The 26,113-nt window shown below is 30.3% G+C and overlaps 3 protein-coding genes across 3 annotated transcripts; 1 reads left to right on the top strand and 2 right to left on the bottom strand.

The window, feature by feature from the left end:
- The first annotated feature begins 2,454 nt into the window (after positions 1-2,454).
- On the top strand, positions 2,455-8,715 carry LOC113556072. Its single transcript, XM_026960807.1, is given in 8 exon segments — positions 2,455-2,788; positions 6,244-6,505; positions 6,657-6,716; positions 7,340-7,408; positions 7,575-7,634; positions 8,219-8,352; positions 8,355-8,380; positions 8,449-8,715. Coding segments are annotated over 8 exon segments (1,065 nt in total). The 3' UTR covers positions 8,569-8,715.
- Positions 8,716-11,677: 2,962 nt separating this feature from the next.
- LOC113558632 (zinc finger protein Xfin-like) lies at positions 11,678-18,270 on the bottom strand. Its single transcript, XM_026964127.1, has 2 exons — positions 18,103-18,270; positions 11,678-15,772 (listed from the first exon to the last, which is right to left on the bottom strand). The coding sequence occupies exon 2, from the start codon at positions 15,713-15,715 to the stop codon at positions 12,128-12,130; it is 3,588 nt and encodes a 1,195-aa protein (XP_026819928.1). The 5' UTR covers positions 15,716-15,772; positions 18,103-18,270; the 3' UTR covers positions 11,678-12,127.
- A 6,067-nt stretch (positions 18,271-24,337) lies between these two features.
- On the bottom strand, positions 24,338-25,546 carry LOC113556516. Its single transcript, XM_026961514.1, has one exon. It carries the CDS (start codon positions 25,344-25,346, stop codon positions 24,708-24,710), a length of 639 nt encoding a protein of 212 aa, XP_026817315.1. The 5' UTR covers positions 25,347-25,546; the 3' UTR covers positions 24,338-24,707.
- Between the last annotated feature and the right edge of the window lie 567 nt (positions 25,547-26,113).

The raw sequence follows: 26,113 nt of genomic DNA, 5'->3' as shown, positions 1-26,113 counted from the left end.
CATACTTTTCAATGATTTAAAATAAGTTTAATTTTCTTTTATTCATTACGTTCTCTATTTTTAGCAAGTTCATTATAAAAAAAAAAAAAAAAAATGTTTACAGTAACACTTATAATTAAAATATTTTATTAGTATCAACATATTTACATATTTAGTAACTTCTTCCGAATTACACAATCGATTTTGAGGATTTGGATACTTTATTTATTGTAAATTTTTTGTCTTCAGGCTTCACAACCTACCTAAAAAACGCTAACACTTTAAGTATTTTTGTAAATGTTTACATATTTTCGTAGTTAGGAAATAACTACTTGTGTGTAATACCTACTTTCTCGTGGAAGTTTATTATGCTTTAATTAGATATTTAACTTTTTAATGGTTTGGAAAATTTAACTACTTATTAGTTACATTAATATGCCGATAGGTATAACGATTAATGTTCTTATATTATTGTAGAAATTCTCACAGTATATCATATTGATTTCAGTTTTGTATAAATTAAATTGTTACATTTTGAGTAGCGATTTGATATAATCTGATATTATTTTTAATATATCTAAACAATATAATCTGATTTATATTTGAAACCAATCTTAATTAGATATTTAATTGCAATTTTTAACTTTAATTACGGTATGTTTGTGTATTATTATATCTACATAATTATTCAATATTATTTACTGGTAAGGGAAACTGGAGTCAGAGAAATATTTAATTTATAAATCAATTTATATAGACATATAGTCATATTATCTTGTGTAATGGTGTGATGTTTGTAGTGATAAATTTCATTGCTTGAACTATATTTTTTTAGTTATAACTTCTATAGGGATCACGATTATTGATAAGATTATAGATTTTATTATCGTTTATAGTTATAGGAATTTATAATTATTTTTTATTTATATCAATATATCTATTAATATATTATAATAAACATATAATTTAAAAAAATAATAATAAAACTTATAAACTTAAGTTATTTAAAAAAATATGTAAGACTTATACTTATTGTGATAGAGAAGCTATGGTATATAATAATTATTGTTCATAAATTTGATTTCATAGATATTAATTAGATTTATTATTCACTACATAGTCATAGACCATATTACTCAATTATTATTTCTCTCGAACATTCTCTTCAGCTTGATATAAGAGGTATTAAAATTTTATTTTTTTTACATTCTTTAAGTATTAAAAAGTGTTACAAAAAATACTGAAAGGTTCCCTTCTAAATATTGATCTCTATAAATGTAATATTAGATTTTTCTACTCTAAAATCATTTTTTAATGCAGTTTCATTGTTTTTCTTCCTTGGGCGTGTTTTTACGATTGAAAATTACCGGTATCTTAAAATGACAATTAGAACAGCTAAATTCGTTTTGCACAAATTTTAATATTTAAAAATGTATACTATTTTCTATGGTTCTTGGCTATAAATTGGTATTCTTCATTTGTAGTTTGTACTTTGATAATATTGTGCGGAGTACCTATATGGTTATCTAAACTATCAAATTGTCAACAAAATGTACAAATTATTTCGCCAACCATAAATTTTGTTTTGGTTACGTACAGGTAAATATAATTTAGAAAAAAAATTTACGTTATTCATTATTTAGCCATTGCAGCGCGTTTTAGTGTAAACAATAAAACAGTTATAATATACTATCACATTTTTGGGTTCAACCGTATTGAACACATTAGACTAAATACTGTATGTAATAGCCAATAAATTATTAATATTATTCGATTTGGAAACATTTAGTAGTTTAAATTTTTAGTGTCGTCAAACATCGGTACACATAATTTTATGTAGGTTTCACGGTCCCTACCTATGATACGCATTTACGAGAGACCAACAAGAAACATATGCGCACAGCAAAAATTATAAACCCACACAAATCCCAATTCCTAATGGAAATTTGTTCACGTATCCGCACAGTATACGTCGCGGACGTACGGTATTTTATAAATTTCAGTTGGCAATAATGTCGTTGTTATTTTTTCATCGCGCTGTAAAAAATAACGCGTTTGATTGAGAGGGGATGATAGTGAGCTAGCGATCATGAGACACCGTGAGTGAATGGGAGTTACAGTGATATGGAGTGAGAAAGAGAGGAAATGAATAACAAAAATGTGAACAACGCTGCGCGGAGAAGACTGCCGCCGAACCGGTCTTCTCCGCGATACGGCCTACAGTGCACCGCCGGTGACGTGCCTACACCTAACCGTTTCGTGTCTTCGCGTTATCCGCGGTCTCCCTTCGCCGTCACCGTTTCGCCCGACCGGACTACTTATTTCTGAGCGCGCGATCCGACGGCCGTCGTGGCGCTCACTGTTCCATTTCGCGTTCGGAAAATGCGCGACACCGTTCACCGTCTCCACCGCTGTCGGACGTAATCCCGCCACCCACCGAGCCACGGGACACGGTTCCACTGTCCGTCCAACGGGATGGCCCGCGACGCTATCGTGCACGACGTCGACCTGCCGTCGCTGGAGTACGACGACGAAGAGACCGCTTACATGGCCACGGAGACGCCTAGTTTCGACGCGGACGACGCGACGCTGGGCAGCACGTTCGTCATCGTGGACGAGGACACCGTCTCCGACCCGGACGACGACGACGACGGGGTCGGCGAAGAGGACGACGTTTCTCCGCTGGTGATACGGCCGCCGGCCACCGATTCGCGGTCGTCGTCCGCGGCCGCCGGCAAGGTCAAGTTCTTGGACAAGATCAGAGAGCACAAGAGCTACCAGAAGCTGGCGAGGATCGTGAAGAAAAAAGGTCTGCGACCGGTGTTGCACATATTATTATTATTATTATTATAAGACGGTCGTTTCTCCGTTCGATGGCCCCGTCACGTACTCGCGTTCCATTTTTCCGCGCGTGCGAACGAATAATCGTTAATAATTATTATGTCGTTGCTATTCATTATTATAATATTATATTATGAGTCTTTTTGTTGTTAAATTACACGTATAATTTATAAGTAAGTCTTGATTATCAACAATATCGCGTGTACAACGGACGAAACTGCGTTTATTATAGTATAGCCGTGGAGAACCGTTATTGGTGGGTGTCGGGATATTGAAGGTCTTGGACGTTTTTCATTCAATTAAATCGATTTGAAATTTTGAATTTTATAAAATATTAGGTATGTAACAATTTATCCCCGCGCGTATTACTACGCAGCTCTCTTTGCGAAATTGATGGTTTAAACAAGCAGGTAGATGAGTAGTGAGTGAATAGTGGACGTTAGTTACATGTAATACGACTCAAGTACTTCGGATTCATATAATCACAACAAACATTGGTTAATATTATGCTAGAATCGTAAATATTAACGAAAATTGATAATACGTATGAGTATTTAGGTGTGTTTATAATTTACCTACGCGTTCGGCCACTTAGGCCAAATTTGCAAATTAAGTTAATTCAAAACTAATTTTTAGATTATTTACGTAGTGGAAAAGAAAACTGATTTCATATAATCATATATTGAGCTTCCCAAAAAATAATTTGTCCATATCGGCGAAACTGTTCTAATCACGCCTATAAATTGAGTGTATTTGAATTTTGATAACTAGATGTGGGGTTAAATAATAGATTATTAAACATTATATCCGTAGTTCGGATTTCGGTATCAACTATTTTTTACGATTGGAAAGAGTATCGTCGAATAATTTACTAAATATATAACGAAGACGTTCATTTCTATATTAATTACTGTTTAGTAATAATGTAATAAATAATAATTATAATTGAAAATAATCAAAATCAATCATGCTTTAAGGTTTTCTTTATAGACTTCGGACAGTATTTTATACATATTTCATATTATTGTAAAATTGACACTGATTTAATAGTTTATATAGGTACTTAAAGTCTGAAATTACTATAATTTATTGTGGTTATTGATCGTAAAAATAATTTAATATATTAAGTTAAATCTTGTAATCATAAAATGTATTCTTTTTTATTATTGTTCCAACGTAGTTGTATATTTTTATTAAATATTCTATTATGCAAACTTATTTAATATTTAAGTCACAGAAGTTGATAAACCTGCTGGTTAAAAATATTATGTATTATTGTTATATGCTTAAATCTGAGGCATTCAATTTCTATATTGCAATATGCGTGTTATGACTTACTTACATATCTTATATCTACTGTATATAATGTTATTGATATAATATATGTTTTTAAATTTATAAACATTCCGTCCATGCATTATAAAATAAAAATAATATTTCTATTTAATGTTACAATTATAATAATAATTTATATTGAATCTAATATTCTAATCTATAGTATTAGTCACATTGTTAGTTCACATTTTTTAATGTGGATTTAAACTTTCAAAAACAATTGTTAGCGTTTTTTATCTTACATTGTGATATTGTAATGTATTTTTTTATCGAATTATGACGATCTTACATTACTAACTTACACGGTTTACTCCTTGTTTACTTATTCAGTTACATACTTGTTAGTTATTTACATATTACATAATATAAATCTAATGATTATCTCGGTAATTATTATTTCTAAAATTATAACACGTCGATCATTAACTCCTACTTAAATTGAATAATTTGTTGTTATTTTTGAAATTTTTTTTATTCAAGTTTATGTTCGTATCCTCACGTACTTCATATTCATATAATCACATAAAAATTAATTAATATTATCCTAGAATCGGAGAATATTAACAAAAAATGATAATAGGTATGAATATTATATAATAAATTTAACTATAGGCGTGTTTATAATTTATCTATGCGTTCGGCCACTTAGGCAAAATTTGCAAATTTAAGTTAATTCAAAACTAATTTTTAGATTATTTACGTAGTGGAAAAGAAAACTGATTTTATATAATCATATATTGAGCTTCCCAAAAACATGTGTTACACCCTTTCCATATATTGTGTTTGTTTGAAAGTAGCATCGGCTTTTAATTTTTATACGCGTACTTATAATAATCGTTACATGTATTTTTTAAACAAATTTAATTTTTGAATTAATTCGAACTATTGAAAAGTCTGTAGAATGCAGAATATGTAGATATTAAGTATGAATATGTATTTATATATTTAATGTACTCGATTTCCCAACACCGACAACAATATCTTCAATAGACATATTCGTGTTTCTTTTTTCTTTATCTTTGTATTATATAATTTTTTATTAGATCAATACATTTCGCTAGCTGCAGTAATGACATGTAGATAACTATTACTGTATGTGACAATATTACAAACTAGTGTCCGTTAAAAAATAGCGACTTTTTATCTATTACCTTTAACATTATGAATTGCGATGCATTATTCAAATAACTCAGACAAATCGAAAATTTGACACTCGTACAACAAATAACATACTCGGATATAGCAGTTATTTAATTGCCGTTATGTCTACAGTCCATTATTGTTTTGATTTATATTCACGAGTACTAATTTTTTATCAGTTTATACATTTTTTTGTGCAATGTCGTGTTTAGAAATCATTTAAACTGTTGTAAACAATTACGTGTTTGGTAACCTAACCAATAAGCAATAGTAATAATCATAATATATGCATTTTGGTAACAGCTATGTATACGCCTATAATTGTGGACTGATTATTTGTTTTATTCAGATACATCTAAAGTGCATCTTCATGCATGCATGCATTTAGTTGTACGCCTAAGTTTCAGACCCGTTGTAAGTTTCATAAAGGTTCTTCATCGTATTGATGTTTGTTATTCGACATTCGTAGATTTGTACTTTTTAGTAGCTTAAAACTAAACAAAAATAATATCAATGTATAACTAAATATACACGTTTGGTGTAATGTCGTGTATCGTACTATCATGTATATTATATGGTTAAAATTAATTATGGTTAATTATAGTTATTGCATGTAACTACATAGACATCAGTTATCTGAATTATCAATATTTAAGTACTTGATCGTTTGATGCTGAAACGTGTAAATATCATTTACTTAGGGTCATTTAAAAATTAAAGTGATATGTTTATACATTATATACAATCAAATATTAGGTACCTACTTAGATTTTGATATGTTTTGTATTATTCTCATTCACTATAAATTATAATTTAATTAATATTATTAATAATATAATGTGTTTGTTGTACTTTATAACCAATTATTTTTCACTAATTATTTGGCCAGTTTGTGGTCAGACAATGTTTGTATGATAATGTTGTTTAAATTTTTTTTTTATCTTTTAGGTGAAGAACCACCCGTAATTATGTCGCCAGATTCCGGAATTAATGAATTGCAAGGTCTTAGCCTTGAAGAACAGGAAAAGCAGAAAGAAGAATGGCAACAAGAGCTGAATAAGGTGGAAGAAGAAATCAAGACATTACGTGAAGTGTTGGGTTCAAAGGTAAAAGCATCTCAAGAGCTTCGACGTAAACTTGGTTATACTGTTTGGCAAGAGATTAGTGAAGATGTATCACAGAGCTTACGGAACGTTAAAGAGTCAAATGTGTAAGTTTAGTGATGAATATTTTCTATCACGTGTGGTGAAGTTTTTTTTTATTTTGCTAGCTTTTAGTTTATTATTATTATGATTTTTATTCATCTTTCTATTGTTATAAATATTTATTTTTCTTTATTATTATTTTATATTTTTATATAGTTATCAAAATGTAGAAGACAAATTTACCCAAATTGGAAAAGCTGTTGTTGACGCACCAATGTAAGTCTTCTGTACAAAGACAAGCATTTCAATTTCCTAACGTTTATTTATGTATCAGTGTTTTATTTACTGCCAAAGTGAAAGTCATCTTCAACACAGCTTCTAAATTAGTGCGATTAAAATTTGATTATCAATATAATTTAACTGTTAAGATAAAGTGTTAGTAAATTTTTAGTCCATTTACATCATAGAACCACAGAACTAGTTAGGTATTTAATGTTATTCTTACATTACTTTTTGATAAAAACTATATTGTAAATTATAATGAATAATCTGTATTACATTTTTTTAATCAGTCAATATTTGTATATTTTTAAAATTGTTTAGACATTTCATATTATTTTAAATTTAATAAATAATTTGTAACTATTGGAATCATATTTCAATAGTTTCTGGTAATGACATTCTTACTTAAAAATAATATATGTATATTTATATATATATATATTATTATTTTAAATATGTAGTCATATAACTATGTCTTTTAGATTTATATTTAAAAATAATATAACCAAACCTTTAAATCGCACTAATTAATTTTAGTTAGCAACATTAAACTAAATTTGTATATTGTAATAATACATGATTTAGCAATGACAATATTATTGTATTTTCTTTACTAGATTCAACTTTTCTTTACCAGACTCGGGCGACATGCGCACCCCAACCAGGAACATGGTTCTAAAACACTGGTATATAAAATCTACGTGTACATTCATGCATGTACTCTTGAGTTCTATGGAAGAAAATATGTTATGCTTTGTTTCAGTTTATTATTGAGTTGCTTGTAAATGTTTCTTATTTGCACTTTTGCTTTATCTTCTAATTAGTTATTTCTATTTTTATAAAAACACTTAGTTACCAAAATGTAGAAGGCAAGGTTAAGCAGTTTGGAACAGCAGTCGTCGAAACGCCTATGTAAGTCTTAGCCTTTTATTTGTAATGCATGAACACACAATATGACTTAGAATATTATTTGTTTGGGTTTTGTATTTTGTATTAAGTTTCTAAATCATTATGTTTTATATTTTTTTTTTATAAATACATTAAATGAATTGTATTTATGTGATATTTAAAAATATTAAGCTTTAAATTTAAAAGTCATAAAATTAAAGATATGTCTATATTTTATGATTATTTGTTCAAGTCTTTTAAAATAAAATCAGATTGTTTTAAATTTATTATTTCAGTGTGTGGAATTGTCACCAAAAACTAATATTTCTATTTGAATGTTCCAAATTTTTTTTTTATTTAGATTTATTTATTTTGTATAATTGGTTCTAAATTTCCAAACATGATTGTGTGTGTCAGACTTCTTATCTAATGCTATGAATGTTCTTTTTTAACCATCAAGACTTCATTTAATATGCTAACTTTAATGACTTATTACAAGCTATTTCCAGTAATTAATAGTTACTAATAATGTGGTATGTAGTTTTTAAAATGTGTGTGGTGTGTCTATAGTCCTTAATAATATTTTAAAATTATTGTATTATTATTAGTTATCAAAAGACCGAATCTGTTGTAAAAACAACTGCTGAGAAAGCTACAACAATATTCGGAGGATTCGGTAGTGGTCTTACAACCAAACTTGGGCAAATTAAGAATTCTGAATCATTCCGTTCTTTTGAGGAAAAGTGGGTTCAGCTTTGGAAAATGTTAAGGTAATAATTAAAAACAATATAAAGTAATATAAACTGAAATGTATTAAATTATTGTATTTATTTTATAGACAAAAGTGGCATCTAGATCCAACTCTATGCAGAACTTTGATGAAATATTGGAGGAAGAAACTCGTTTGGCAAATGAAGAAAAACGTTCACGAGAAGAACGTGAAGCAGCAACAAAATAAGTTTTTGCTAGCATAAATCATCTCTCTTGTACTTCGACATTTATCATAATCGTGCAATCTTGGTCACTTAAGTACAGAATTTACCTTAAATTAGGCACTAAAAATTCAATTTCTCACAAATATTTTCTCCTGAATTTAGTGTTGAATGAAATGTTTTTTATTATCATATAAAACATTTTTTTCCATAATGTTAATCTTTGATTTGTGATTTTTAATAGTTATTAATCTTATTTATATAAATATAATATATATATATATTTTTTTTGTAAAAATAAACTTATGAGCGCTTTAATTCTGAAATATTAATTATATTTGTGCCTATACAACGATATTGTACACCATACACTTATTTTAAAAATATTCCAATTATTGTAATTAAATTAGATATTTTTTTAGTTAAGTATTTATACAAATTAAACTATATTAATTATTATGTATACAAAAGAGCATTAATCTATTTAATAGTTAACAGCTACTAACTCGGAAAATGATAATAAAATCTCAGGTAAGTTAAAAAAAGATAATAATAATAAGTATTTTATATACCAAATACTAATGTTGGTTCAGGCAAGTGCTTAATATCAACATTAATTCTAATAGTTTAAACTTTAAATATTTTTCTACTTTAAACATAAAAATATTTTTAATTAGTGTTTTTCAAATATTTGGGGTCTAATACTCTAATATAGACTTATAGTCAGGGATGAGCAAGTTAATCGATGAAAATCAATATCTCGCTACATTAAAATAAATTAGGTCTCAGGTTCATAACTTATTATAATATATAAGTTTATATTTTAATAACCAATACAAATAACAATCTTTAGTTAATATCTTGAGGAAATATGATATTTTGTCTTTGTCTAACGCAACATAGGATTATAGACGTGTTATATTTTCAACGTGCCAATTGATATAACATATAACCAATCAATAAATATTTTTAAGATTTTGGAGAAATAAAATCAAAAATGTGGGAAAGTCGATATCAAGTAGACTTAACGACAAATTCAAATTTGTGTTTAGACATTTTTTTGCTTCATTATATCTATTGGTACGTTGGAAATAGAACACGTCTATAATCCTATGTTACGTGTGTGTTAGATAAATACAGAAAATCACCGCTTCAAATCCCCTTATAAGTAATTACAAATTACAATTACAGACTTTATTCTGTGACACAATTAATTATTATTTTATATATATATATATACATTTATATCTAAAAAGTAGTAGTCAGTTTTAAACTATCAACTACAATCAATATCTTTATAATAATAAATAATAATCCATAAATTAACAAAAATAATAATCATGGTATATTATTAATTTATTATATTTAATTACCTACTTATCTAATAATTGTCTGGCCGATCATTGGTCGGGGTAAATAATTAATTTAATTTGTTTCCTAATAAAAATATTAACTTTTCAAAAGTAGTTTCAGATGTCTTGTTTCTGGTAAGATTATTTATAAATTATAAATAATGCTGCAGGTGAAAACATACATTATTAAATGTTGTTCTTAAAAATATAGTTCAGACTTAAAGAGTATCATCAATATCTAATTAAAACAGAGTATAATTATATTTTAAATAACAACCAACGATGTATACTTGTATAATAACCTTTTGATAATAGGCTATTGAAATATGAAATTTGTCAATTTATTGGGACGTCGAACGTACTCACTACTCAACTGTAGTTAAGTTTTCGATATTCAAAATATAAAAATATAATCTCTATATATGTACGCAGCCACGCAGGTAGTTTTTGGGATTCAACTCCCAACCAATATAAAAAATATATGTAATATATTCGTTTATTTTTTGTCATTGCAGAGAACGGATATAGCCTTGTAGTTATAATATTTTCACTATTCGTTTTGGGAAGTTGTTTATTTTAAATAGATTCCATCCAAAATTAATTTTCTATTGATATTATATTTGAATTATTTGATTCACCACTAACGCTAGCTAGTGGTAACTACATATTATTTACGTCGATACATGTACAGGTATTGAGATATGGTATAATGTAAATGCGACTATGCGAGATAAAATATAGTAAAATACACTAAATACAGTAAATGAACGTTCGATGACTATGTAAATACAAGTGTTGAAAACTTGTAAAACATAACTATTGACTAATATTTTCAAGTTTAAATGTTTAATACCTTATCAAGTAAACAGACTCGAAATATCATTATAGGGGCGGACTGAGAGAAAAATTTGATGCAGGAAAATCGCAGCTCAAGCTGCTCAGATTTAATTAATTATAATCAACGGTTATAGTCATTAACATTTTATTTTAATTTTAAATAAAAATAAATGTTTATTTATTATTGTATAATGTAAAATATGGTAATGTTTGGGCCTTAAAAACAAAAAGCACTCAATATGCATTTATATACAAAATCAAATTTCAAAACTAGCTTTATGAAAGCATGAAACATATACCTATTTGTTTCGTACTCTGCTATTTTTATGACCGCAAAACAAGTATGCAAATACTTCAAATCCTATGCCCTACTAATATAAACAATGACAAAAGTTGTTAATCGTTAGAAATTAACAATATTTTAATTTTTCAGCGAGGTATAAGCGTTTTAAATCGTAAAATGTTCACTAATGAATTATAATGAGTTTAAAGACTATAATATATTTTAAAAATCCAGCATATAAACAGAGATCAAGTTTGATAAGTTTGATAAGAAGCTAATTCGCTTCAATATTAAAGCTATAACACAAACTTGGTTCTCCTGAACGGGCTGAACGCGAATTAGCTGCCAACGTTGTACGTTTGTAAAATAGAGACAAATGACAATAGTTGCTTATGTTGATTGTGTATTTATTAAGAAAATAATCTACAAATCAAAAATAAAGTAGAACAAATTGAAAACATGTAAGTAATATATAAATATAATATATATTTATTAAATTTATTTGTAAAAAACATTTTAAATAGGTATACGAGTAAAATAATGAGTATAATGAGTATAGTGTACAATGAAGGTATATAAAATATAAAGGTACATATATATTATATCATGGGCTATAACTGGATATATCAGTATATTATGATAACATAATATGTATAAAAAGGTATATATTTATATTATAAAATAAATAAGATTTGTGAACAATATACATGAGAGAAAATTACATTAATTCTTTAAAATACAGTCTTCGGTTCTAAAACGGTCTCTTTATCATCGTATTATTTTTCAAAAATAACTTATTCTAATTTTAAATATAATCTGATGTTAGTTATGAAAATAGATAAAAATGTAATAAGTATTGAAAAACTCATCTGTTTTACAAAGATACCACACACACAAGAACGGCTACTGCGCCTTGTGACTATAGATATTTACCTACGACATTTTATACTTCAATATTCGCCCCCCCCCCTCCAGCCATAACGGCAAGACTTATTTCACACGTACTTGGTTAACATATTTTAATTTCAAAAGTGTCGACCGAAATCTGTAGCTAATATGTATCACCCCAAGTAATCCCGCCGGATCGGGCCATATACCCGCGTGAAATGGATCCTAACCGTAATACAAGTTGCTGTCTACAGACATAACAGGGGCGACAACGGGTTGGTTGAAGTGCTCGTTCATGACGGTAACGGGCTGGCCAAACGACGATTGGCACACGGCACACTCGCACGGCCTGTCGCCTGCGTACTGAGGTATCCTGTGGAGGTGGACGTCCGGAGCCGCGGCGTACTGAGGTCCGCTACTGCTGGTGCCGGGCGCGTACGCGTGTCCGAACGACTTGTCCGCCGCGTGGTGTGCGGCCTTATGGGCCACGAGGCCCGACGATTGCGTGAACGATTTGCTGCACTCGTCGCAATGGTATGGTTTCTCGCCCGTGTGCGTTCGGTTGTGCGTGTTCAACGTCGACTGGCTGGCGAACGATTTGTGGCAGGCGCCGCACTTGAACGGTTTGTCTCGGGGTGGCGCGGCCGGGCGCTTGTTCACCGCAGCCCCGTCGCCCGAATGATGGTTTCTTTTGTGTAGCACCAGCACGTACGATTGAGTGAACGATTGACAGCAAATGTCGCATACGAACGGCCGTTCGCCCGTGTGTGTCCTCCGGTGACGGACCATGTCGTTGCGCTTGACGAACGCCTTTTGGCAGAAATCACACTTATGTGGCTTCTCGCCGGTGTGTGCCCGCCGCTTGTGCGTCTTCATACTACTGAGCAACGCGAAAGTCATGTGGCACACGTCACAGGTGTATGGCTTTTCGCCAGTGTGCGTGCGTCGGTGCGTTGTCAACGTGCCCAGCTGCAAAAACGTCTTCTGACAAATGTCGCACTCGAACAGCTTCTCGCCGGTGTGCACCTTCTGGTGTTCCTTGAGGTTGCACGAGTCGATGAATGACTTGTCACACGTGTCACATTTAAACGGCTTCTCCCGAGTGTGTGTTCTCCGGTGCACTTTCAGTTTGTACGAGTCGTTGAACGGTCGTTGGCAAATATCGCACTCCAATCGTTGACGTTCGCCACGTTTCTTTTTCTGCTTGACCACGTCGTTGCTTTTAAACGCGAACGTCTTTTTCACTTTGACTGTGCTAGACCTGTGCACTTCTCTAATGTGTTTCAATAACATAAAGCTCTCGTCATAAGCTTCTTTGCACTTGGCGCACTTGAATTTTTGCGGCAACATGTTTATGTCTATTTTCTCATTTTGGTTGTTGGGTACAGTTTGAGTGGGAAAGTGAGTTACTGTGTTTTGTATAGACGGCTCTTCAGTGGCTAGTTCATTTGTGACAAGAGATATATCAGGCTCGCTAGGATACCAGCCCGACCAATTGTCAGTGTAGTCATCGGCCTCTGATGTATTTGGTAATTCGTATTGATTTGTTGTCCCTGGTTGAGCAAGTGGTTCAGACGTTGGATGGTCGATTGAGTTAATTGGCTGATGATTGTTCCAATGTGTTCGCTTATGAACTATTAAACTAGAGGATTGAGTATACGCTTTGGGACAAAGATCACACTGGTAAGGTTTTTCTCCAGTATGAGTGCGTCGGTGAGATACTAGTATCGATGAATAAGCGAAAGCCTTAGGACAATAGTCACACTGAAATGGTTTTTCACCTGTGTGTATTCGTTTGTGTCTGGCTAGTACTGACAAACCCGTGAAAGTCTTGTTACAAATTTCACATCGAAATTGATCTTGTCCATTATGTTTGGCTGTATGTCTAGTCATTCCATTTACACTGGCAAACGACTTAAAACAAATATGACATTTAAAAGGCTTATCAATGTTATTCATTCGCTTTTCTTTAAGGCTGTTTGTAAATGGTTTTGTCCATTGCGGTACACCATCATGTGTACCCTTATGGCGATCTAAACTAGCTTTTTTGGCAAATGCTTTTTGACAGACTTCACATACATATGGTTTGTAACCGGAGTGTAATATTTTATGTTTCCGTAAGCTGTTAGCCAACGTGAATAACTTGTGGCAAATATCGCATTTATATGGTCTTTCTTGGGTGTGGGTTTTCTTATGGTCTGACAAATTTGAAGAATGGGCAAATGTTTTTTGACATAAATTACAATGAAATGGTTTTACACCAGTGTGAATTCTTTTATGTATATTTAGCTTTGATTTTTGGGCAAATGCTTTTGGGCATAAATCACATTTGAATGGCCTTTCTCCCGTATGCATTCTTTTGTGCACGATCAAGGTACTAGATAAAGAAAATGATTTTTGACATATATAGCATTTAAATGGTTTTTCACGGGTATGTGTCCGTTGGTGTTCAATCAATTTATGTCTGGATGAATAAGGAAAAGTCTTATGGCATACATCACAATCTAACCACCGGCCTTCGGGTCTTTTGATGGGTACAACATTATTCTCCAATGAAATACTTACACTGTTTATTGTATTCATACTACTAATGTTTTCTCTCCCATTAAACACAGGCTGCATAAATGGTACCGAAAGTTCATTGGTACTTTGAATTGGATCTTTAGTGTTATTAGGATCCGTTTCACTTTGAAACCAATTTGACCAACTGTAACTAAAATCTCCAACTGATGGTGTTGGAACACTAGTGTCCCATAAACCTGTTGTAACTGTTGTAGGTATTTCTGAAAAAATATTTTTCTGCATAGTGTTTTGAGTATTAGAAATCTGTTGAACATTTAGGACATGTAGAGGCATATGAGGTATTTCTCCTGTATGAGTTCGCTTATGTGCTATTAAACTAGCTGAATTCGTAAACGACCGGTCGCATGTATCGCATGCAAATGGTCTTTCGCCAGTGTGGTTTCTTTTATGAATGATCAAGCCAGACGACTGTGTAAAAGATTTATCACACAAATCGCAATGAAACGGTTTTACACCTGTATGAGTTCGCAAATGCCGCTCTAAGTCACCACTCTTTACAAATGCTTTTGAACAAAAAATACATTTGTGAGGTTTGTCACCTGTATGTGTTCTTTTGTGAGCATTTAAACTGCTTGATAAGGAGAACATTTTTTGACATATATCACATTTATATGGCTGTTCACCAGTATGTGTACGTGTATGTGCCACTAACGTTCCAGATGTAGCAAAACATTTTTGACAAAATTCACATTTAAATGGTTTCTCTCCGGAGTGAGTTCTTTTATGGTTTATTAAAATATGTGAATGAGAAAAGGCTTTTTGACAAATATCACATCTATAAGGTTTTATACCAGTATGAGTTTTTTCATGACTTTTCAAACTGTAAGAATTAGAAAAACCTCTATAGCAAGTTTCACAACGAAATGGTTTTACCCCACTATGTGTCTGAATATGTTGAATTAATTTTGTCTTGTTTGTAAAAGATTTTGAACAAAGTTCACATTGGTGATGTTTATATTGAAAATGAGATTCATTTTTTGATAAACCTGGTAATTTTTTGATTATAGGAACTTTATCAGTATCTAAACATTTCCCCTCACAAAAAGATAATTTTAAATGTTTCTCTATGTGTATTCGTTTATAGAATACAGTATTACATTTATAACATATATATTCTACTGGAAAATTAGTTTCTACTTCAGTTTTATCCATTTCAATATGTCTAGACTTAATTGAATTTTGATAAGATTCATTTTCAACCACTAATGTTTTTGCTAGGTGTTCTGTCATTTTGTTTGTAAGTAGTATTGATTTTGACCACCGAATTGATCCTCTTTATTCAAAAACCTAAAATAATAAAACTATTATAAAATAATGATATTTAATTTATATATCAAGTTTGATAAAATTATATTACCATCGGATTTAAAAACCTATGCTTATAGAACACCACATTAGGTAACTACATAAATAGCATTTAAACATAGACGTGCGTATGAGGGTATCAGGGTTTGCTCCAGCTGTCTCTGTCCGATACGGTTACATTTGAAAGGATCAGTCAAGCTCAATCTAGGCCACTGTACAATGCCTGATAACACTGTAGTGATGAGGCTAATCTTTTAATGTTATAATAATTATAACACAGAATAAGTAATAATAATACAGTAGTCTTCAGGTTAGGTTAAGTTACTCGCCACTTCTTAGACTCAAGGTTAATGGACTTATTCGCCTATTGACTCAAATAGGCTATCCCAATTTATATATATACATTATACTTGATAATTAATACTATTTCATTGACTTGTTACATTATATTATACAAACATAACATCAATAATTTGTATATAGTAATTAACCTAGATGAAAAATTCAAATATAAAATTAAGTATGTTATAAAAAGATAATATTTGGCTATCTTTAACACATTAAATTATAAAGTATTTTGTATTTCTAGATTTTTTTAATAGATACAAAAAAATAAATATATTTTGTAATCAATATGTAAATGGCATAACAACTATCAATTATATTTAATTTATTTAATTTGAATTTAGAACCTCCAATTTCATCAAAGAAGTATTGTCTTGGTGATGAATTGGACCAATTAATCTTATATTTGTATTTTATTTTTTAGTTATTAATATTCCTATTAATATTGTACAAATCATGATGTTACCAATATTTTTATAATTATTGTTTATTTTTGCCAATAAATTTATCTTTATCTATTAAAACAATATTTATATAATAATAATATACATATAGGTATTCAAAATTACTTTACCCATATAATATGAACCAGGGTTCACCAATAAATATCTTAGAAGAGCCATTATAGGAATTCAGAAAGATTTCAAAATCTAAAACATCAAAATTTAATATACATTTTTATCCTAAGAAAGTTCTAATCACTATCAAAAGTAATAATATAAATAATAACATTTTTGTTTGCAGGCCATACCAAGTTTATCCACAGGTAACTTCTGACATAAAATAAATATATACAATAATAAATTCTATCAATAACAATAAAATATTATATTATTATTATTTATTACCCATTCATTATTGATTTTAATGGGTATGAACTTCTCATTTCATATTTGTAATATGGTATCATATTTTGGAATGTGTTGCCTAAGTATTGGTATCTTGCTATATTGTTACAGAATATCAGAGCATGTAGCAATAATATGAAACTTAAAATACTTTTTTGGGTCATTAGCAAGAAAAAATGTGTTGATAAAATTGTTATTGCACATCACCTGAAACCCCAGGCACGTCTATGTATTTTAATTTTCAACTAACTTGGTAATGGATTTATAAGTACTATTAATAAATTGTATTTAATGAAAGTAATTATAAAAAAAACTAATAATGTTAACCTAAGCTACCTAAAAATATTTACTAAGTATCTATTCTAAATTAATAATAAATATTATATTACAATCAGTGAAGAAGAAAAAATGTAAAATTAATAATAAAAGATGGTTTGATTGATCGTTTCAACAATCTTTGATATAAAATAACAACCGATAAAACAAATATAATACAGAAAATAAATTTAAATGTGTAGGTACATAAAAAATTGTATCAAAATTTAAAATTGAATTTATATGAGTAATATGTTAATGTAATATAATTATAGGTATACTTGCATAGATGAAGGTGAAATCATGTTAATTCATAATGATAATTAACTAACTATTATACAATTTTTAACTTTTATAAATATTCTTTTTCAACACTAAGCTATTTAATGGTATCATAAAGATGAATAAAAAATAATTTGTATAATTGACTATCTAGTGAATAAATAAATTCTATAATATAAATAGATTTGTAATGAAAAATAAACAAATATCTATCTGTAACTAGTTTTATTTTTCTACATTAACAAATAAAAATACATGAGTTTGGATTGCCAATTTTAGATCAATATACAATTAAAATTAATAATTAGTATGTTTATGAAAATAAAGTGTTTTTTTTTTTAACATCAAGTAATAGAAATTTCATTAATTCAACTTAATTCTAGGTTTAATTCCAGAAGTACAAGAGAGATTACAATTTAATATAAATCAATATAAATTAAATATAACAACAGATTAGAATTGTCGTTGTGTATAATTGAAATATTATCATAATTAAAATAAGAAATTATTAAAAATATTTACTTGAATCTGATAGCTGATTGATTTCAGTAGGAAAACAATTCAATACTACGGAGGACAATATTGGTGGCCAAAAATAAGTAATATTGAGCATTTTATAATTATTTTTGTTTAAAAAAAAGAAAAAAACAAAATACTAGCATTATTTTGTCAAAAATTAATCAATAAGTACTTTTGTAAAATATTAAAACAAATACAACTTTTTTTATATACAATTATTATACCTTATCAACAGTTTATTATCATTAGTGATAAACTGATAGTAGCCACAATTGAACGGTTATTGACAAATACGGTGTATGGTATCACTTGGTATACAAGCAAATTTTTAAAGTGACCGGGAATAAACAGTTAAAATAATTGACAATGGTTAGGGTAAGCGGCTGTTTCGTCCCCAACAAAACATTAAGTCGATTAACGTTTCACGCCGTCAATCATTAAAACATTTGGTCCCGGGAAGTTATTAATGTTGGACATAAACAGTGGCGTAAATTGGGCTAAATTGTTAGGGTTGCAATCAGTTTTTAGGTTGGGCAGGCTTCAAATCAGCTGCCATTTATATTTTTTGTATAACACAATACCTAATACAATATAATATATATATATATATTATAAGTATAGATTTAAAATATTAAACTACTTAACTATTAACTTACTAAATTTATTTTTTAGTTAACGAATTTATCTTTCATTTTAAGAAATAAGTTAATTTATTTTTTTTTACATTCACTATTTCAGTCGTTTTTTTGTCAAAAAATATTTTCATTGTGAATTTATATAATGATATAAACAACTGAACTGTTTTTAATATGTATATTAAATACCTTGTTATCAATTTAATAAAATATTTTGTGGTTCTTTATTAAAAAATACACTAATACTCTATTACAAACACACAAATAATATCTGTATGAAAGATTTTATTTAATAATGTAAATTAATTATTTTCAGCTTTTAGGCACCTTAACTATTATTTAGATGACTATTGTTAGATAAAACACAATTAAACACTATTAATTAAAACACATACTATATAGAAATACTGTATGTTGTTTGAAATATAAACATTATAGTCTATAATTTAGTTGTGTGTTGATAAGAAATAAAGTACGGTAACGAATAAAAAAAAATATTTAACTGAGTTAACCAAAAATTGTATTAAACTTTTAACTTTTACTTTTTCTTATTGACGCATATCAACTTAACTGAGTTAAAAAAAACCATTAACTTGCCGAGCCTTGGTTTTTTACTGAAGGAATAATATCATTTACTGCAGTAGTAATCGGCGGCCTCTGTAATTATTATCAGCTACCATTGAGACTCGAGTCGGCCGATCACAATAAATATACATATTGGTATAATAATAGAAAATGATTAATAACAAAACTATAAATAATTGTGGAAAGGATATAAATATAATAATAATTCCAGTGCTTCAAAACAAAGTTAAACATTGGTTCTCAAAATATAAATTAGTTAATTTATTATTATATTGATATTTCAATTTTTTGAAAACTGAAATCGTGATTTTTTTGGAGTCGCAAAAAGATACTCTTGCGACCTTTTGATATTTTCAGGGGTTGCAAGTGCGACCCCGTGCGACCCCCAGTTTACGCCACTGGACATAAATATAAATAATTTATTTAGATATTAAAAAGTTACTAATCAATTAGTATTTAATTGTATAGTCACATATAGACATATAGTTAATTTTCCAAATATATGATATATAAACACAGTGAATTTAAAATATAATTTATTGTTTTGTTACAAATAATCGTTAAAAAAAAAACCGGAAAATACATAGGATAGTTTGAGAATTAAAAACTGAACAACCTTAGCTAAACCGTCAATCAATTTTAAATATTCTTCGTGAATTTGTGATACACTTGATACAGATAAAAATTGAGAAATGAGATCAACCAAACATTCAACAATAAGATATTGGATGGAAAAAAACATCAGTTAAAAGGTAATTATTATATTATTTCTAACTAATGTATAAGTACAAAATACAAATATAAATACGTATCTGTATATTTGCCTATGTATATGCATTTGTTTATAAGTTATATTAGTTATAAGTTTATAGTATTAACTATTAATTAATTTTATCTATATAACTCAATTTTTGTAATAATCTGTTTCTCCACATCTAGTAAGGCAGGAGCGAATCCAGACCAAGATAACAGGGGGGGGGGAGCGATTTTTAAAGGGCACACATTAACTTTGATAAAGTATTTATTTAGGTACATACATAATACATATGTTACTTTCCACAGTCTCGTACAGAACAAAAAAAATATTTTTTATAGTAATAGTAATAAAAATATATATCACTATAAATTTGTTACCGTTGAAGTATAATTACGTCAATAACTAAAATCAGGGACTTAAACTATTTTTTTTTAGAGAGAACGGGGGGGGATGATCGCCCCTTCTGAATCCGCCACTGTACTAAGGTATTATTGTAATAATATAAGATAATATAATATAGAATTACAGAATACTTAACTGGCTACGGCTATATACAGTCGTATTAGGTGCCATAAGTAACTATCGAGTATTCCAGTCATAGGCAAGTCTGAGTCATAGACTTTTTGGGCAGAGGGTGCAGCTTGGTGCGTACCCAGAGGAGCTAAAAGGCTTTAGGCCATTTTATTGAACAATTTTAATTATTTTCAAATTCGTCATGATTTTAAATTGATATCTTATATGAACTAAAAATATTATTGCCCACACCATAATTTCAGATTTTATGTAGGTACCTACCTAATGGATGATAATAACCAATTAAAACAAGATCATGTATAATAAATAATAAATTAAATATCAGATAAATTAAATATGTCGATTGGTTACAAAATAATTTAAGTTCTAGGCGCCATTATATATCGTTGAGATACAATCACGATATAAGGAGGTGAACGGTGAACACACTATCTTGTGTCTTTTTCAAAAGTTGGTTTAGTACAATAATTGTTGTTTGATGTACTAACTACATATAAATATTTCAGTATAGGTACTACATTTCGGTACGCCTGTACTACTTAATAGTTCTCTTTAACGATTTGCGTGGTCGTGTAGATATCACAATCAATCCTATATTTTAATTGATAATTATTATTATAAAAAAAAAATTACAATATTTTATAATTGCAGTTCTACATTTTTAACATTTTACTTAATGAACCTATGTAATCAAAAAAAAGAATTATCTGAAAATCAAGTTTATAGTAAAAATGGGTTTGTTAATTATAAAACGCTATAAAATTATAAATGTGAAGAATTTACGCTTCAATTAAAAGATAAAGTTATCGGCGTTAAACAATATTAAAATAAAGTAGTTATTCTGTTACTGCATCACGAAACTGTCATTAATCTGCTTGGCTGCGCTATAGTCTCGGTTTCTTGCATTCCATTTTTTTCCTTTGGGCCTTTGTCTGCGCGACTACACCAAAATTGCCGCCCGCGTTGTTAAACAATTTACCCTAGAAGCCCGTGTTGGAAATGTTGTTGGACTTGGCGTCAACCTCGAGACTAACCGGTCGACAGTCTTTGTCATTCTCGTAATTTACATTGATTATAAAATGTACCGATATAATGGTGCTATTATACGGGTCTTCGATATGCTTGATTACATACTTCTCGAACTCGTCCCACCAGGCAAATATGTTGCTCATATTGGTTATTTTTCGGTTCACGTTCGTGTGTAGCGCAGTGGCGTGTTTAGGGGGTGGACCTGGTAGGCAAGTGCCCACTTACATTTCATATAAGTACTAGACTAGACAGTGTAAGTCCGATGTTCGATGAAAATATAATTTATAGTTAGAAAAAAAATTGTTTTTATTAGGTTAGATATTTTAATAAAAATGTAAGATTTGAATATTTAAAGATTTTATGTTTTAATAAAAAGTAAGCTACCATTTATTATAAAAATATAAAAATTAGTCATTTAGAATAAAAATATTAAGACTTAAATAAATCAAGTTATAATATGAGGAAGGAGTAAAACCATTCTGAACTTAACTTTTGTGGCCCATCCACAAAAAAAGTTTTGGACACGCCACTGGTGTTGCGGCACCATGTTCAAACTGTCGTCATTTGGACCACCCAAAGTGGAAGCTACCAGGTGACCTCTCTCGTTACCCTTTACCCCATCCATTTTGTTGAATCGCGTGAAACTATTGAAATCCTTTCGCGGTAAGCCACTCTCGCTCACCACACCTACCAGCTTGACAGGCACGGAATCGAATTTTCCGCTCAAACACTTCTGCTGCGTAAACGTCACATCCACGTAGCCCTCACTGACCTCGTCGACTGGGTTGACGTGGCCGATTGGTTTTTCCTGCGGGTTGTTCTTGGTGGACAGTTTGTACCTGGTGACGCAGCTCACCAACGTCACCACCGCCGCCCCAAACAGCGTGAGGATTGCAAGTAATCTCATGATAATGATATGCCGATCGCTGTATATCACAGTTATTGTTATTTGTCACTGTTTTCTGTTGTTGTTGTTGTTTTATGGACGGTTGGTATCACAGTGGATTTTCGGGTGAAATGAACGTTTCACAATAAACAGGGTGGTATAATATGGTAAGAAACCGATTAATAATCAGACGACGACTCCAAATTCTAGTAACACTATATGTATGTAAGCCAAACCCAACGATAAGATTAAACTTTAAAATGATTTTTGATTCACAGTCACGATGCGAATAAAAAATAAATAAACACAAATCAGTATTTTATAACGCATTGATTATTGTGTAGACTGTAGGCACTAGCCAATGTGTATTATTGTACCAATTACAAAGAGGATGCCACACTTGCAAGTGTTGACTCCGTCTTACACACGTTATACATACAATATGATAAATTTGCGTTCATTAAAACCTATATTATGTGTTGTACTGTTGTTAGTTTTAGTATATAATAAAGTGAATTTACCTATTATCAAAGTTAAAGGTTAGGACATTATCAGTGACGTAGCGTTGGAATTTTTTTTAATATTTTCATTTTTAAACAAGTCATGAGTATTTTAAATTTGTAATGTTTTAAATAGTCTAACCTTTAACTTTAATAATATTAAAGTTAATAACACATAATAAGTTCTGTTGAATTTAATTTTGCTATTTTGTGCCTGTAGGTATTTACCTTTTTTCTCCATTTTGAATCGAAAACTTGAATTATTTAGATACGGTAATAATTTAATAATCACATATCTATAGTTATCTACAATAATTTACATTTTCTATAAATGTTTCAAAACTGTATTTACATATTGGTTTTAGTTTGATGTTTAATATCCGATTACGGTTTACAACTTAGGTTTAGACTTGAGAAATGTCACACAATAGTCATTATACAATAGGTATAAAATATACTAATATACTATAGTCTATAATGCTAGAGTTAACTAGTTAACATATTAATGTAAGTATTACTTCTGTATTCGTACAACTTGTGTACTTGTGCGAGTAGGTGATATTATATTTACTATATAGTATATAATATATGGTAACATTGGTAACAATAATATTACATAAAACTTCAATACTAATATTTTGTAACTTAACTATTGTTCGATCGTAAATAGTTTTTAAATTTTTTAATATTCATGTTATTAATTATTCTGAAACTCAATATTTTTAATATATAAATAGAAGCATGCCATGTCCTTGTTTGTATGTTAAAATTAAAACGGTATACAGAAAGCAGAAAGGGCGCCGTACATTCATCATGGTTCTTAAATTTGGTACCTAAATAATTCTGTACGCAATTGCAGAATGCACAACTCGAAGCTATTATTTTAAATTTTGCATTTTAAAGCTGGGTTCGCGTGTGGGGATTAGTTGCCTTATGAAGAACGCCGTGAATATAGAGTATGGACCTTACACTTTACTTCACTACAAATTATAATCATATATTATTATATACTATAGGTATTTAGAAAATATTAATAATAATTTATTATTAATTACTAAATCTGGCATGCTTTAACAGCTTCTGTATAACCTACACACACACACACACATGCATATATATATACGAGTATACGACTGTATGTACGAGGTACGACAACACGTAAATAAGACCAAAGCGCTATTGTTTGAAAATCGTAAATACCATACTTGTACAACATCAGCAGGATTATGTCCATAAGTGGCGTACCTATAATAAATTATACAGGTATAGGTAGGTAGGTACCCAACACATTTACATAATATTTACACCATAATAATATTTCCGCAGTGTTGCGTTTATTATGTATGACGAAATAAAGGCTGAATACATTATTATTCGAAGTCCGCAACTATATAAAAATATTATGTATACTAGCACCATACTCGAGCCTTGACATGTTATTAGTATTATAAATATTAATTACTGTCACGCGATTGGTTTATTATTTTTTACCGTATAATACATATAATAATATTATTGAAATGTTTAGCGTCGATTCAATTATATAAATATAAAAAATATGTAGTAGAATATAATTATGATACTTAAAGATGGGTGATCCAGTAGATCAATCAATCACGGTTTAAACCATCGTTTACGGTCCACGACATAAGGGTTCGGGTTCGGTTTGCTTCAGATTTCGATCACGTCTTTTGCTTCTTGGTCGGTCTGCTGCCACTGCTGGTGACGGCGAAAGAACCGTATGGCCCGTTGTCGAAATTCGCCTCGAAACCAGGGCCGGCCTTGCTGGACGCGTCGATCTCGAAACCAATGGGTCTGCATCCGTTTTTGGTCGCGTACTTGATCTTTATGGTGAACTTGACCGGCGCACCGTTCTTTTTGCCCAACTGTTCACGCGTCCATTTCTCGAATTCGTCCCAGCGGTTCAGCAAGCTGCTCTGAGCATTAATCTTCCTGTTGACGCTCCGGTGTTGCGGCACCAGGTTCCACGTCTCGACGGGTCCACCGAAAACAGACGCCACTACGTGCCCCTGTTCGTCGTCCGACTCTCTGTCCAGCTCGGCCATTCGCTTCTTCCACTTGTCGCCCGAGAAATTCGTCCTGGTCGATGACAACGTGTACAACTCACCCTTCACGCCGGTGGTCACCGATGTGGATTTGCCGTTCTTGCACGTCACCTTCGACTCCGATACTTCGATTTTGTTCGTGCCGAGCAGCGTGTACTTGGTGGACGCCCCGACGTTGTCCACGACCACTGATCCGATAAACAGCAACACGGCGGCAAATGCCACCTGCAAATTTGCGTTATTGTATCGCCGCATAACGTCGGTCACGAGTGTCGTCTCCTATATATTATCGATCGCGGTATTATACTATAATAATATATTTCCAAAAGTATTATCAGTTAAGTATAATATTATGTCGTGGAGACGCGTTTGTCGACGAAAAAATAACTTGAATATGGGTAACTATAAAATTTGATTTCACCTCACGAAGTCATCAATTACACTATATGATTCTCACATCACACGGCCGTATTTATATCGTGTTATTAGTGATGTTGGGCAGCGTGGGGGACAATCGAAACACTACTATCGAATTATTCGATAGTCCGGCGCATTCGAAAGTATTTTGAGTATTGAGTGTTGCAATTATAATTTGAATAATTTGATAGTTTGTGTTAACGACTAAACACTAAAAATCGAATACTATTCGATAGTATATAAATCACGACAATCATTAGTTCACGTGAAATACATTGGTAGTTGGTGTGCCAATCACGCGGCAAAAATATTTGCAGGTAAATTATTATATATTGTTGACGTATGGGTTTTTTTTCCCGGTGTATTCGAATGAAATAAAATATTTTAACGACTGGAAATCCCGTTGTGAATACATAATATTAAGTATGCAATTTGTAGGTACATTGATTAATGTTAAAAACAATAAACAGTAAGTTCGTATTCATATATCGGTGAACACTGAACTGTGATAATAATATAATAATTAAAATAATAACATACGCATAGATATTTTTTATTATACATTTACTATATAAGTAAATATCTATTTAATTCACTAAGTATCT

Source organism: Rhopalosiphum maidis, chromosome 3 (assembly GCF_003676215.2).
Source record: "Rhopalosiphum maidis isolate BTI-1 chromosome 3, ASM367621v3, whole genome shotgun sequence".
Lineage (NCBI taxonomy): Eukaryota > Metazoa > Arthropoda > Insecta > Hemiptera > Aphididae > Rhopalosiphum > Rhopalosiphum maidis.
This window is presented reverse-complemented; position numbering and strand designations above follow the sequence as displayed.